Source organism: Oncorhynchus clarkii, chromosome 28 (assembly GCF_045791955.1).
Source record: "Oncorhynchus clarkii lewisi isolate Uvic-CL-2024 chromosome 28, UVic_Ocla_1.0, whole genome shotgun sequence".
NCBI classification, from domain to species: domain Eukaryota; kingdom Metazoa; phylum Chordata; class Actinopteri; order Salmoniformes; family Salmonidae; genus Oncorhynchus; species Oncorhynchus clarkii.
The window spans coordinates 47,120,718-47,134,860 of NC_092174.1; the positions used below are offsets into that span (position 1 = coordinate 47,120,718).

General features: G+C 43.6%; 1 protein-coding gene across 1 annotated transcript; it reads left to right on the forward strand.

Moving 5' to 3' along the window:
• Positions 1 to 262: 262 nt before the first annotated feature.
• On the forward strand, positions 263 to 13,909 carry LOC139386891 (cathepsin Z). Its single transcript, XM_071132756.1, has 6 exons — positions 263 to 412; positions 6,797 to 6,960; positions 7,306 to 7,485; positions 8,718 to 8,865; positions 9,386 to 9,551; positions 13,157 to 13,909. The coding sequence occupies exons 1-6, from the start codon at positions 273 to 275 to the stop codon at positions 13,268 to 13,270; spliced, it is 912 nt and encodes a 303-aa protein (XP_070988857.1). The 5' UTR covers positions 263 to 272; the 3' UTR covers positions 13,271 to 13,909.
• Positions 13,910 to 14,143: the final 234 nt, after the last annotated feature.

Here is a 14,143-nt window from a genome sequence, read left to right on the forward strand (position 1 = left end):
TGAAGTAAAAAGTAAAAGCAGTCAATAAATATAAATAGTAATATAAAGTGCATATACCCCAAAAAACGATTTAAGTAGTACGTTAAATTATCTTTACTTAAGTCCTTTACACCACTGTGCACAATGAACAGTGTAAAAGTCTACTGAACGGTAATAGCACAGAAATAACACCGGAATAAGATTATTTACAAGCCGTGACGCTAGGTGGCACCCGTTCGCCTTTACAGCATAGACGCGCATTAAACATATCAACGAAGAAGAAGTACAGCAACATGGCGTCAGCTGTCACAGTGTTTTTGTTGTCATTTTTGTCCAACGAATTGTTTATTTTGGAAGCAGCGGACAGCGATTTCCTGAGTACGTTAGGCGCATGCTACAAACCTATCCGGGACGGTAGACCTACATCTGTCAAGTAAGTGGTCGTTGATCAGAGATATTTTTAGCAGAAAATCACCGCAAAGATTTTCCCAGTCGACTACTGTGAAGTTACACAAGGGAGTGAATGTTATTTATAGTAAGAGTTACATTGAGAAAGTCGGACCCATTCAATTAAAATGAATGGCCATCCCTTTAGCAAAATATACACTGAACAAAAATATAACTGCAAAATGTAAGGTGTTGGTCCCATGTTTCATGAGCTGAAGTTATAGATCACATAAATTATCAATGTGCACACATTTGTTTTTACATCCCAGTTAGTGAGCATTTCTCCTTTGCCAAGATAATTTATCCACTTCACAGATGTGGCATATCAAGAAGCTGATTAAACAGCATGAGCATTACACAGGTGCACCTTGTGCTGGGGGCAATAAAAGGCCACTCTAAAAATCTGCAGTTTTGTCACACAACACAATGCCACAGATGTCAAAATGTTTGAGGGAGATAGCAATTGGCATGTTGACTTCAGGAATGTCCACCAGAGCTGTTGCCAGATAATTTTATGTTCATTACTCTGCCATATGCCGCCTCCAACCGCCCTCCCAACCGCAGACCACGTGTATCCACGCCAACCAAGGGCCCATCATTTACCAACGTTGTGTAAAAAAGCTTCTAAATTAACTTGTACAAAGAAAATGTAGAACTGCCTTGATAAATCAGACGCGTTCTAAAACACCGTGCTAGTACAAGTGACGTCTCATTTACATAAAGAACTGCCCTACATGACCATTTATGGTCACAAACTTTCCCTTTAAATCTGCAAGAAATGTCACTAGTTTCTGTCCTCCAACCAATACGAAATCAAAGAAGACAAAGAAAAACAACTTTTTGGACGCGGAAATAGAACCTTTGATCACCAAAGTGGAAGCAAAACAAGCCGTACTTTTTGGAGCCCTCAGCAATAGCTTGTCAAATAAGAGAAAAAATATTACTTGAGAGCAGGTTAAGAGCTGTGGGAAATTCTGCCTCATCTGAGTGCAGAACAGTTAATGAAATGAAAAAGAAATGGTTTGATTTGAAAACGTAAAACAAAATGATGATATAAGTACAACAGAAGAAGGGCAGAGAGACTCTTCACGGTCTGCTATGGACCAGCACACTGTCTCATGATGCAGCTTGTGCCAGATCCTCCACCAAGTCACAATGCCTCATGATGCAGCTTGTGCCAGATCCTCCACCAAGTCACAATGCCTCATGATGCAGCTTGTGCCAGATCCTCCACCAAGTCACAATGCCTCATGATGCAGCTTGTGCCAGATCCTCCACCAAGTCACAATGCCTCATGATGCAGCTTGTGCCAGATCCTCCACCAAGTCACAATGCCTCAGTGTTGCCTTTTTATATCATTGAACAGGTTTAACTCAATTTCCTCCAACCTTACCCACCACTCTCTTTCTAATTCACTTTTATTATTCAATTAGGCTTAAATGGTTTCATGTTTATAGAATTCGATAGAAAACTATTAGTAGTTTTAAAATAAATAAAATATATCAAATAAATATATGAATAAACTATTCATGTATTATATTTTTTCTTCATAGTTTTATGATTATTTGGTCCAGTATGTCAATCCTTTCTCTATTTTGGTGGATGGTATTTCACTATGCAGTTTGGCTTCTCACCCACAAGGTGGTGTGCGTACGCAGGGTCGAGAGGTGTGCTTCAATTTACACACATTCTCAAGTATAAGTACAAATTGATAAATCACACACTTTGCTTAGAAAGGATCGCACACAGCGTAAGTTTACCAACGACTTCTGTTCGTACGCAACATGTATAAATGAGGTCCCTGGACCTCCACTTCCTGCTTCTTCACCTGAGGGATCGTCTGAGACCAGCCACCCCGACAGCTGATTAAATTGAGGAGTATTTCTGTCTGTAATAAAGCCCTTTTTGTGGGGGAAAATGATTTCTAATTGGCTGGGCCTATGCCTTCCCAAGCCCACCTATGGCTGCGTGCCTGCCCAGTCATGTGAAATCCATAGATTAGGGCCAAATGAATTTATTTAAATTGACTGATTTCATTATATGAACTGTAACTCAGTAAAATCGTTGAAATTGGTGCATGTTTGGTTTTTACATTATTGTTCTGTGTATTTTAGTAAACGACCTGAACGCTTGAAAAGAAGACAAGTGACCCTCCCCTATAATCATAATAATAATTAAAACAGGAAGTGGATAACATGTCTACCGTTTACCCTCACTTCTTGGACAGAGCATAGCCTTTGATATGTCATTTTATAAACTGTTCTTCTTGTAATCGTTACAAAGCAGGACTTTTGATCAGGACTGCTGGCCAGAGGGTTGTGGGTTCACAGACCACAGAGGACAAGAGTAGGAGTGGAAAGATCTTTATAGCAAAATCATTGTATTTGCAGATCCAAGAAAAAAATAGCCTTTTATGAACATTTCATGCAAGTCTACATAATTTAACATATTAGCAGAATATATATTTTTAATACCATACAAATTACCTAAATTCCAGGCTAAGAATGGACCGAGAGATAGGCATATGTGTTCATCTTATCATGTTTCTCCAATGCCAAATCACTGTGTCTTGTTTGAAACAAAACTGTCCCTGTTTGAAAATAATTTTTATCTGAGACGTCATTAGGAATCTGACCATGGTACTTTCAAAAGTAGGGCCTACCTTTCCACCCCAGACAGAGTAGGGCCTACCTTTCCACCCCAGACAGAGTAGGCCTACCTTTCCACCCCAGACAGAGTAGGGCATACCTTTCCACCCCAGACAGAGTAGGGCCTACCTTTCCACCCCAGACAGAGTAGGGCCTACCTTTCCACCCCAGACAGAGTAGGGCCTACCTTTCCACCCCAGACAGAGTAGGGCCTACCTTTCCACCCCAGACAGAGTAGGGCCTACCTTTCCACCCCAGACAGAGTAGGCCTACCTTTCCACCCCAGACAGAGTAGGGCCTACCTTTCCACCCCAGACAGAGTAGGGCCTACCTTTCCACCCCAGACAGAGTAGGCCTACCTTTCCACCCCAGACAGAGTAGGCCTACCGAAAAACGTAAGCTTTAATGAACTGCTGGCTACTCTTCTTCTGTGGTTTAACCCAATGAGAGAAGGTCACAAGTGTTTCCCTAAAAGCTGTGTGGGTTTAAACATCTTCTATTGGACAGAAAGTTAATGGCCTAATCAATTGATAGTGACAGATTTTTTTTGTCTCCTCAGCTATCGAAGGCTGTAGTTCAGCCTCAATGTCAAATAAACTAAAGAATGATATTCCCTTATGCATCGGAGTCACATCTTTCCCAGCTTCACTATATATACAGCAGTATGTGGACACCCCTTCAAATGAGTGGATTGACAGGCCCTGTCCTGTTTCAGCATGACAATGCCCCCGTGCACAAAGCGAGGTCCATACTGAAATGGTTTGTCGAGATCAGTGTGGAAGACCATTGAATGGCCTGCACAGAGCCCTGACCTCAACCCCATCGAACACTTTTGGGATGAATTGGAATGCTGACTGCAAGCCAGTCCTAATCGCCCAACATCAGTGCCCAACCTCATTAATGCTCTTGTGGCTGAATAGAAGCAAGTCCCCGCAGCAATGTTCCAACATCTAGTGGAAAGCCTTCCCAGAAGAGTGGAGGCTGTTATAGCAGCAATGTTCCAACATCTAGTGGAAAGCCTTCCCAGAAGAGTGGAGGCTGTTATAGCAGCAATGTTCCAACATCTAGTGGAAAGCCTTCCCAGAAGAGTGGAGGCTGTTATAGCAGCAATGTTCCAACATCTAGTGGAAAGCCTTCCCAGAAGAGTGGAGGCTGTTATAGCAGCAATGTTCCAACATCTAGTGGAAAGCCTTCCCAGAAGAGTGGAGGCTGTTATAGCAGCAATGTTCCAACATCTAGTGGAAAGCCTTCCCAGAAGAGTGGAGGCTGTTAAAGCAGCAATGTTCCTACATCTAGTGGAAAGCCTTCCCAGAAGAGTGGAGGCTGTTATAGCAGCAATGTTCCAACATCTAGTGGAAAGCCTTCCCAGAAGAGTGGAGGCTGTTATAGCAGCAATGTTCCAACATCTAGTGGAAAGCCTTCCCAGAAGAGTGGAGGCTGTTATAGCAGCAATGTTCCTACATCTAGTGGAAAGCCTTCCCAGAAGAGTGGAGGCTGTTATAGCAGCAATGTTCCAACATCTAGTGGAAGGCCTTCCCAGAAGAGGAGGCTGTTATAGCAGCAATGTTCCAACATCTAGTGGAAAGCCTTCCCAGAAGAGTGGAGGCTGTTATAGCAGCAATGTTCCAACATCTAGTGGAAAGCCTTCCCAGAAGAGGAGGCTGTTATAGCAGCAATGTTCCAACATCTAGTGGAAAGCCTTCCCAGAAGAGTGGAGGCTGTTATAGCAGCAATGTTCCAACATATAGTGGAAAGCCTTCCCAGAAGAGTGGAGGCTGTTTTGGCAGCAATGTTCCAACATCTAGTGGAAAGCCTTCCCAGAAGAGTGGAGGCTGTTATAACAGCAATGTTCCAACATCTAGTGGAAAGCCTTCCCAGAAGAGTGGAGGCTGTTATAGCAGCAATGTTCCAACATCTAGTGGAAAGCCTTCCCAGAAGAGTGGAGGCTGTTATAGCAGCAATGTTCCAACATCTAGTGGAAAGCCTTCCCAGAAGAGTGGAGGCTGTTATAGCAGCAAAGGGTTGGACCAACTCCATATTAATGCCCATGATTTTGGAATGAGATGTTCTACGAACAGGTGTCCACATCCAGTCCTGGTTTTAACTTAACAGCCCTTCACTGACACAGAGGAAGGCTATTTAAAGAGTGTATGGTGGGTGGAGGAAATTACCTACAAATCTATGGATATAGCAGTTTATAGCCTAATGTCTGTCTAACAGGTAGGACCAACTCTTCTTTCTTAAATAGGAAGACATAGGCTCAAACACAAAGCCCTCTTGTTGTTAGTAGAGTCTAATTAAAATGAAGATGGTTTAAATTAATTGTACCTACTGGAATTTGCCTACTTTCAGCACCGTGAGCTGTCCATTTCCGATTGATTGTGGCTGCTGCTGCTTCAAGTTTCAGAACCACAATGTCAGTTACTAGAATCTGTCTTAATGTGAGGTCAATAACTCAATAACCCAAGTGCATGTTTTGGGACTAGGCCTAATCAAACATTATTTTCAGAAGAAACCTTTGACTCTCCTCTTGAACTACCACTGTAGACCTATACAGCACAGTCATTGGTTAATAAGGAGCACACACAAAAAACAACGTTTTTATCAGGAAGAGCAGAGCAGGCTGGGGATCAGGGTTGGAATATCCATTGCAGTGTGTAATGCAGCCTAGTTTTATTCACACCATCCCAGCAGCACAAAAACACTCAGGAAGGAAGTACATTTTCATAGATGTATAACTTTGCTCTGTGCTTCTACGAGAATGTACTTTGTTAAGCCTGCTGTATAGCCTTCTGTATAACCTGCTGTATAACCTGCTGTATAACTATAACCTTCTGTATAACCTGCTGTATAACTATAACCTGCTGTATAACTATAGCCTGTTGTATAACTATAACCTGCTGTATAACCTGCTGTATAACTATAACCTTCTGTATAACCTGCTGTATAACTATAACCTTCTGTATAATCTGCTGTATAACTATAACCTGCTGTATAACTATAACCTTCTGTATAACCTGCTGTATAACTATAACCTTCTGTATAATCTGCTGTATAACTATAACCTGCTGTATAACCTGCTGTATAACTATAACCTGCTGTATAACTATAACCTGCTGTATAACTATAACCTGCTGTATAACTATAACCTGCTGTATAACTATAACCTGTTGTATAACTATAACCTTCTGTCTAACTATAACCTTCTGTATAACCTGCTGTATAACTATAACCTGCTGTATAACTATAACCTGTTGTATAACTATAACCTGCTGTATAACTATAGCCTGCTGTATAGCCTGCTGTATAGCCCACAGGCTATGGATCATTTGATTGAGACCACACTGAATAGCCTGTAAGCTCATTTGATATTATCTGACGTCAATATCTAGCCTAATAATGAGCAACTCATTCTAAAATACTAAGAAATATTGAAATGTCATCATCATTACAAATGACATGACCCTCCCCTGTGTTAAAACAAATACTAAACACAAAGCATGCCCCCTCCCCCCATGTTCCTCCAGGTAACCATTCTGTAAAATATGATCCATCCCTAAACAGTGTTTTATTAACAAACTATCATTATTTTGAATCTGTATCTCCATAAATAGTGCAGGAAATGGAGATACATGCTGTTGTTGTTGTCATTTCCCAGGACATATCCCCGACCACATGAACACCTTAATGTATCTGAGCTGTTTGTTCTTGTCATTTCCCAGGACATATCCCCGACCACATGAATACCTTAATGTATCTGAGCTGCCAGCAGTTTGGGACTGGAGAAACATTGAGGGGAAAAACTATGCCAGCATCACGAGGAACCAACACATTCCACAGTACTGCGGCTCGTGCTGGGCCATGGGATCTAGCAGTGCAATTGCCGGTAATTTCTCCTCCACAATGTTATGCAATGTTGCCAATAATACACATTTGACCATTTCTGGACTGATATAACTCACTAACTTGTTACAATGTAACAATGAACTTAACGTGAACTATTAACTAGTTACAAAGAAACAACATTGTAACAATGATCTTAACGTGAACAATTAACATGTTACAATGTAACAAATCACAAGCTGTCATTATTGTTACAAATGTCACTCTGTATTATGTTTTTACAGGCTAACCTTGTGATAAAAGTGATTTAATAAATGTATTTACAGTCATGCCTCTATCATATCAATACATTTGTTGACGTTTGTTGCCCCCCCCCCCCCCCCCCCAGACCGTATCAACATCAAGCGTGGTGGTACGTGGCCATCAGCCTATCTGTCTGTCCAGAACGTGATAGACTGTGGCCATGCTGGGTCCTGCTACGGAGGAGACCACACAGGGGTGTACCAATACGCTCACCAGAAGGGCATCCCCGATGAGACGTGCAACAACTATCAGGCTAAGAACCAAAGTAGGGCCTCTATAACATGGCTTTTAACATTTAGGTTTTTATCCTGCGTCTTGTTTTGATTTGTGCTAGTTCCTCATAACACCTGATTTGGGTAATAAGAGATTTGTTTTTCTAACTATTTTTCTGTACGCGCTAGTTTAAAGCAGTGCACTATGGGGGATAGGGTGCATGGGATTGTTACATTTTGAATTTTGTCTCATAGAATCGTCACTCATCCATGTGCATCATTTCCATTCACAAATACACTTTGGTAGTTTACATTACATTTTCCATCACTCACTCTTGTGGTCTCTATGTTCTACAGAGTGTGAGCTGTTCAACCAGTGAGCTCTATGTTCTACAGAGTGTGAGCTGTTCAACCAGTGAGCTCTATGTTCTACAGAGTGTGAGCTGTTCAACCAGTGAGCTCTGTTCTACAGAGTGTGAGCTGTTCAACCAGTGAGCTCTATGTTCTACAGAGTGTGAGCTGTTCAACCAGTGCGCTCTATGTTCTACAGAGTGTGAGCTGTTCAACCAGTGCGCTCTATGTTCTACAGAGTGTGAGCTGTTCAACCAGTGAGCTCTATGTTCTACAGAGTGTGAGCTGTTCAACCAGTGAGCTCTATGTTCTACAGAGTGTGAGCTGTTTAACCAGTGAGCTCTGTTCTACAGAGTGTGAGCTGTTCAACCAGTGCGCTCTATGTTCTACAGAGTGTGAGCTGTTCAACCAGTGAGCTCTATGTTCTACAGAGTGTGAGCTGTTTAACCAGTGAGCTCTGTTCTACAGAGTGTGAGCTGTTCAACCAGTGAGCTCTATGATCTACAGAGTGTGAGCTGTTCAACTAGTGAGCTCTATGTTCTACAGAGTGAGCTGTTCAACAGAGTGTGAGCTCTGTTCTACAGAGTGTGAGCTGTTCAACTAGTGAGCTCTATGTTCTACAGAGTGAGCTGTTCAACAGAGTGTGAGCTCTGTTCTACAGAGTGTGAGCTGTTCAACTGGTGAGCTCTATGTTCTACAGAGTGTGAGCTGTTCAACTGGTGAGCTCTATGTTCTACAGAGTGTGAGCTGTTCAACCAGTGAGCTCTATGTTCTACAGAGTGTGAGCTGTTCAACCAGTGAGCTCTATGTTCTACAGAGTGTGAGCTGTTCAACCAGTGCGCTCTATGTTCTACAGAGTGTGAGCTGTTCAACCAGTGAGCTCTATGATCTACAGAGTGTGAGCTGTTCAACTAGTGAGCTCTATGTTCTACAGAGTGTGAGCTGTTCAACCAGTGTGGGACCTGTTCCTCTGATGCGTGTGCTGTGGTGCAGAACTACACCCTGTGGAAGGTAGGAGACTACGGGGAGGTGTCAGGACGAAACCAGATGAAGGCTGAGATATACACCAACGGGCCAATCAGGTGAGATCTGTGTTCTTTGGTTCGTCATGTTAACATTTCTCTCAGTCTGAAGAACAAAATCACAAGTAAAAGTTTTAAAAAATAATAATAATTTAAAAAATCAAGAAGTAGAAAATATGATTTTCCCATTTATATCTTTTTGATATCAACAAAATGCCTTTTTTTAGCCTTGAGTGTTGAAATGTATAACGTTAGCACTCTGTACATGTAATGCACGTAGTAAAATGTCCTTTTTTTTAGCCTTGAGTGTTGAAATGTATAACGTTAGCAATCTGTACATGTAATGCACGTAGTAAAATGTCCTTTTTTAGCCTTGAGTGTTGAAATGTATAGCGTTAGCAATCTGTACATGTAATGCACGTAGTAAAATGTCCTTTTTTAGCCTTGAGTGTTGAAATGTATAACGTTAGCAATCTGTACATGTAATGCACGTAGTAAAATGTCCTTTGTAACATCTTGTGTTCTTGCTTTTGATAAACCTCATTCTCACATTGTGGCTGTTGTTCCGTCCTCTCCTCAGCTGCGGTGTGATGGCTACGAAGGGCCTGGAGGCGTATCGTGGTGGTGTGTTTGCCGAGTTCCACCCCTTGTCTCTAATGAACCATATCATCTCAGTAGCAGGCTGGGGGGTGGCGGAGGACGGGACGGAGTACTGGGTGGTCCGCAACTCCTGGGGAGAGCCTTGGGTTAGTCTCGCTTGTACAATACATTCATTATTTGACTTGTATGGAATATTTACTCATTGAAAGACTGGACAACATACACAATATGTACAAAAGTATGTGGACTCCCCTTCAAATGAGTGGATTCGGGCTATTTCAGCCTCACCCGTTGCTGACAGGTATATCATTTTGAGCACACAGCCATGCAATCTCCATAGACAAACACTGGCAGTAGAATGGTCTTACTGAAGAGCTCAGTGACTTTCAACATCCCAGAAAAGATGTCTGGGTTTAAACGTGTTCTATTGTACAGAAAGTGAATTGCTTAAGCAAGATGGCGCCGACAGTCATGGCAGCTCTGCTTCTAGCTCCTAAGCAACTTTGCAGTAATTCGGTTTTTTTGTGCTCCATAACACCACCGGAGGAGTGGATCCTTTGTTCGTACCCCCTCAGGGAAATTGAACTTATTTCAGAAGCTCCAAGACTCCGCTGGAGGAGAGAAGAGGTATTCGGAGTGGACTTCGAGTCCGACTCAGGAGGCGTGCACACCATCCACCGCTTCCGAGTATATTACTCGCTAATGTTCAGTCCCTGGATCATAAAGTAGATGAGCTCAGGGCGAGGATCTCCTTCCAGAGAGACATCAGGGACTGTAACATACTCTGTTGTTCTGTCCCCATCCATACAGCCAGCTGGGTTCGTAGTACATCACACAGACAGGAATAAAGAACTCTGGATATACTGTCCCCGTCCATACAGCCAGCTGGGTTCTCAGTACATCACACAGACAGGAATAAAGAACTCTGGATATACTGTCCCCGTCCATACAGCCAGCTGGGTTCTCAGTGCATCGTACAGACAGGAATAAAGAACTCTGGATATACTGTCCCCGTCCATACAGCCAGCTGGGTTCTCAGTGCATCGTACAGACAGGAATAAAGAACTCTGGATATACTGTCCCCGTCCATACAGCCAGCTGGGTTCTCAGTGCATCGTACAGACAGGAATAAAGAACTCTGGATATACTGTCCCCGCCCATACAGCCAGCTGGGTTCTCAGTGCATCGTACAGACAGGAATAAAGAACTCTGGATATACTGTCCCCGTCCATACAGCCAGCTGGGTTCTTAGAACATCACACAGACAGGAATAAAGAACTCTCTGAGAAGAAGAAAGGCGGGGGTGTATGTTTCATGATTAACTACTCGTGGTGTGACTGTGACGTACAGAGTCCTTTTGTTCACCCGACCAAGAATACCTCATAATCAAATGTCGACCGTATTACCTCCCAAGAGAATTATCTTCGGTTAGAGTCACAGCCGTGTATATTCCCCCTCAAGCTGATACCACGACGGTCCTCAAAGAACTACACTGGACTATGCAAACTGGAAACCACATACAGTGGGGCAAAAACGTATTTAGTCAGCCACCAATTGTGCAAGTTCTCCCACTTAAAAGATGAGAGAGGCCTGTAATTTTCATCATAGGTACACTTCAACTATGACTGACAAAATGAGGAAAAAAATCCAGAAAATCACGTAGGATTTTTTATGAATTTATTTGCAAATTATGGTGGAAAATAAGTCTTTGGTCACCTACAAACAAGCAATATTTCTGGCTCTCACAGACCTGTAACTTCCTCTGTCCTCCACTCGTTACCTGTATTAATGGCACCTGTTTGAACTTGTTATCAGTATAAAAGACACCTGTCCACAAACAGTCACACTCCAAACTCCACTATGGCCAAGACCAAAGAGCTGTCAAACGACACCAGAAACAAAATTGTAGACCTGCACCAGGCTGGGAAGACTGAATCTGCAATAGGTAAGCAGCTTGGTTTGGAGAAATCAACTGTGGGAGCACTTATTAGGAAATGGAAGACAAACAAAAAATGACTACATGGCCACGCATGACTCCAACTCATCAAATGGTCCACACAGACAACATCAGGAGGCTGAAGAAATTTGGCTTGGCCCCTAAAACCCCCACAGACTTTTACAGATGCACAATTGAGAGCATCCTGTTGGGCTGTATTACCGCCTGGTACAGCAACTGCACTGCCTGCTACCGCAGGACTCTCCAGAGGCAACAGTCTAGAAGGAGATCCCACATATGCTGAGCACTTGTTGGCTGCTTTTCCTTCACTCTGCGGTCCAACTCATTCCAAAAATAAACATAAAATTTGACTTGATTTGTTTTCATCAATTGATAGACAGAATTATATTACTCCCAAAGTAAAGTCAAAAATGATTCGTCTCCTCGGCTATAGGAGGTTGTAGTTCAGCCTCGGAATGTCAAAGAAACTTAACAATGACGTCTGTCCTTGGTTGCAACACTCACTACCGAGTTCCAAACTGCTACTGGAAGCAACATCAGCACAATAACTATTCGTCGGGAGCTTCATGAAATGGGTTTCCATGGACGAGCAGCCGCACACAAGCCTAAAATCACCATGCGCAATGCCAAGCATCGGCCGGAGTGGTGTAAAGCTCACCGCCATTGGACTCTGAAGCAGTGGAAACGCTTTCTCTGGAGTGATGAATCACGCTTCACCATCCGGCAGTCCAACAAGACGAATCTGGGTTTGCGTTTGGAGCACGCTACCTTCCCCAATGCATAGTGCCTGTAAAGTTTGGTGGAGGAGGAATAATGGTCTGGGGCTGTTTTTCCTGGTTCAGGCTAGGCCCCTTAGTTCAAGTGAAATATTAACGCTACAGCATACAATTACATTCTAGACGATTCTGTGAATCCAACTTTGTGGCAACAGTTTGGGGAAGGCTCTTTCCTGTTTCAGCATGAACAATGCCCCCGTGCACAAAGTGAGGTTCCTACAGAAATGGTTTGTTGAGATCAGTGTGAAGGGATTTGAATGGCCTGCACAGAGCCCTGACCTCAATCCCATCGAACACCTTTGGGATGAATTGGAACGCCGACTGCGAGCCAGGCCTTAATCACCCAACATCAGTGCCCGACCTCACTAACGCTCTTGTGGCTGAACGGAAGCAAGTCCCCGCAGCAATGTTCCAACATCTAGTGGAAAACCTTCCCAGAAGAGTGGAGGCTGTTATAGCAGCAATGTTCCAGCATCTAGTGGAAAACCTTCCCAGAAGAGTGGAGGCTGTTATAGCATCAATGTTCCAACATCTAGTGGAAAGCCTTCCCAGAAGAGTGGAGGCTGTTATAGCAGCAATGTTCCAACATCTAGTGGAAAACCTTCCCAGAAGAGTGGAGGCTGTTATAGCAGCAATGTTCCAGCATCTAGTGGAAAACCTTCCCAGAAGAGTGGAGGCTGTTATAGCATCAATGTTCCAACATCTAGTGGAAAGCCTTCCCAGAAGAGTGGAGGCTGTTATAGCAGCAATGTTCCAACATCTAGTGGAAAGCCTTCCCAGAAGAGTGGAGGCTGTTATAGCAGCAAAGGGGGGAACAACTCCATATTAATGCCCATGATTTTGGAATGCGATGTTCGACGAGCAGGTGTCTACATACTGTTGGTCATGTAGTGTATGAGCTTCCCTTTCTGTTGTTCCTGTTTTGGATGATTTTATAGATTAACTGTGTCTTGTACTCATCTATACATCTATGATGTAAACATGGAGGGTAACGGTGTTTTGTTTTGTGTTTCTGCAGGGAGAGTACGGCTGGGCGAGGATCGTAACCAGTGCTTATAAAGGAGGGAAAGGTAACTGGTACAACCTGGCCATAGAGAAGAGCTGTGCTTACGGAGACCCCATCATTACGTAGAGGACAAGAGGAAACGAGTGTCATAACCATCAGCCGACTGACCTGATCACTGAATATTAATACTGGAGAATACCGTGCGTCACTTAAAACAGTTGATCGATGCTGCCGTCAACAGGAAGTGGTGTCAAATGGTTCCCATAGTAGGACGTTCAAGTTGATAGGGACATCATTAAAAAAACATATTAGAGTCAAGATGCTGATCTAGGATCAGTTTAGCCTTTTAGATTGTAATGAATAAGAACTACATGGACAGAGAGGATCTGATCCGAGATCAGCACTCCTACGCTTTGTGAATATAGGACTTGGAGCCTACCTCGTCCTTCATTAGTAGCCTCTCTCCTCCTCTCCTACCTCCTTCTCTCCTACTGCCTTCTCTCCTACCTCCTCTCTCCTCCTCCCCCAACTCCTCTCTCCTCCTCATCTCCTCCTCTCTCCTCCTTCTCTCCTCCTCTCCTACCTCCTCATCTCCTCCTCTCCTACCTTCTCCTTCATTAGTAGCCTCTCTCCTCTTCCTCTCCTACCTCCTCCTCTCCTACCTCCTCATCTCCTCCTCTCCTACCTCGTCCTTCATTAGTAGCCTCTCCTACCTCCTTCTCTCCTCCTCCTCTCCTAACTCCTCCTCTCTCCTCCTCGCCTACCTCTTCCTCTCCTACCTCCTCCTCCTCTCTCCTTCTCTCCTACCTCCTCCTCTCCCCTCCTCTCCTACCTCCTCCTCTCTCCTTCTCTCCTACCTCCTCCTCTCTCCTCCTCTCCTACCTCCTTCTCTCCTCCTTCTCCCCTCCTCTCTCCTACCTCCTCCTCTCTCCTCCTCTCCTACCTCTTCCTCTCTCCTCCTCTCCTACCTCCTTCTCTCCTCCTCTACTACCTCCTCCT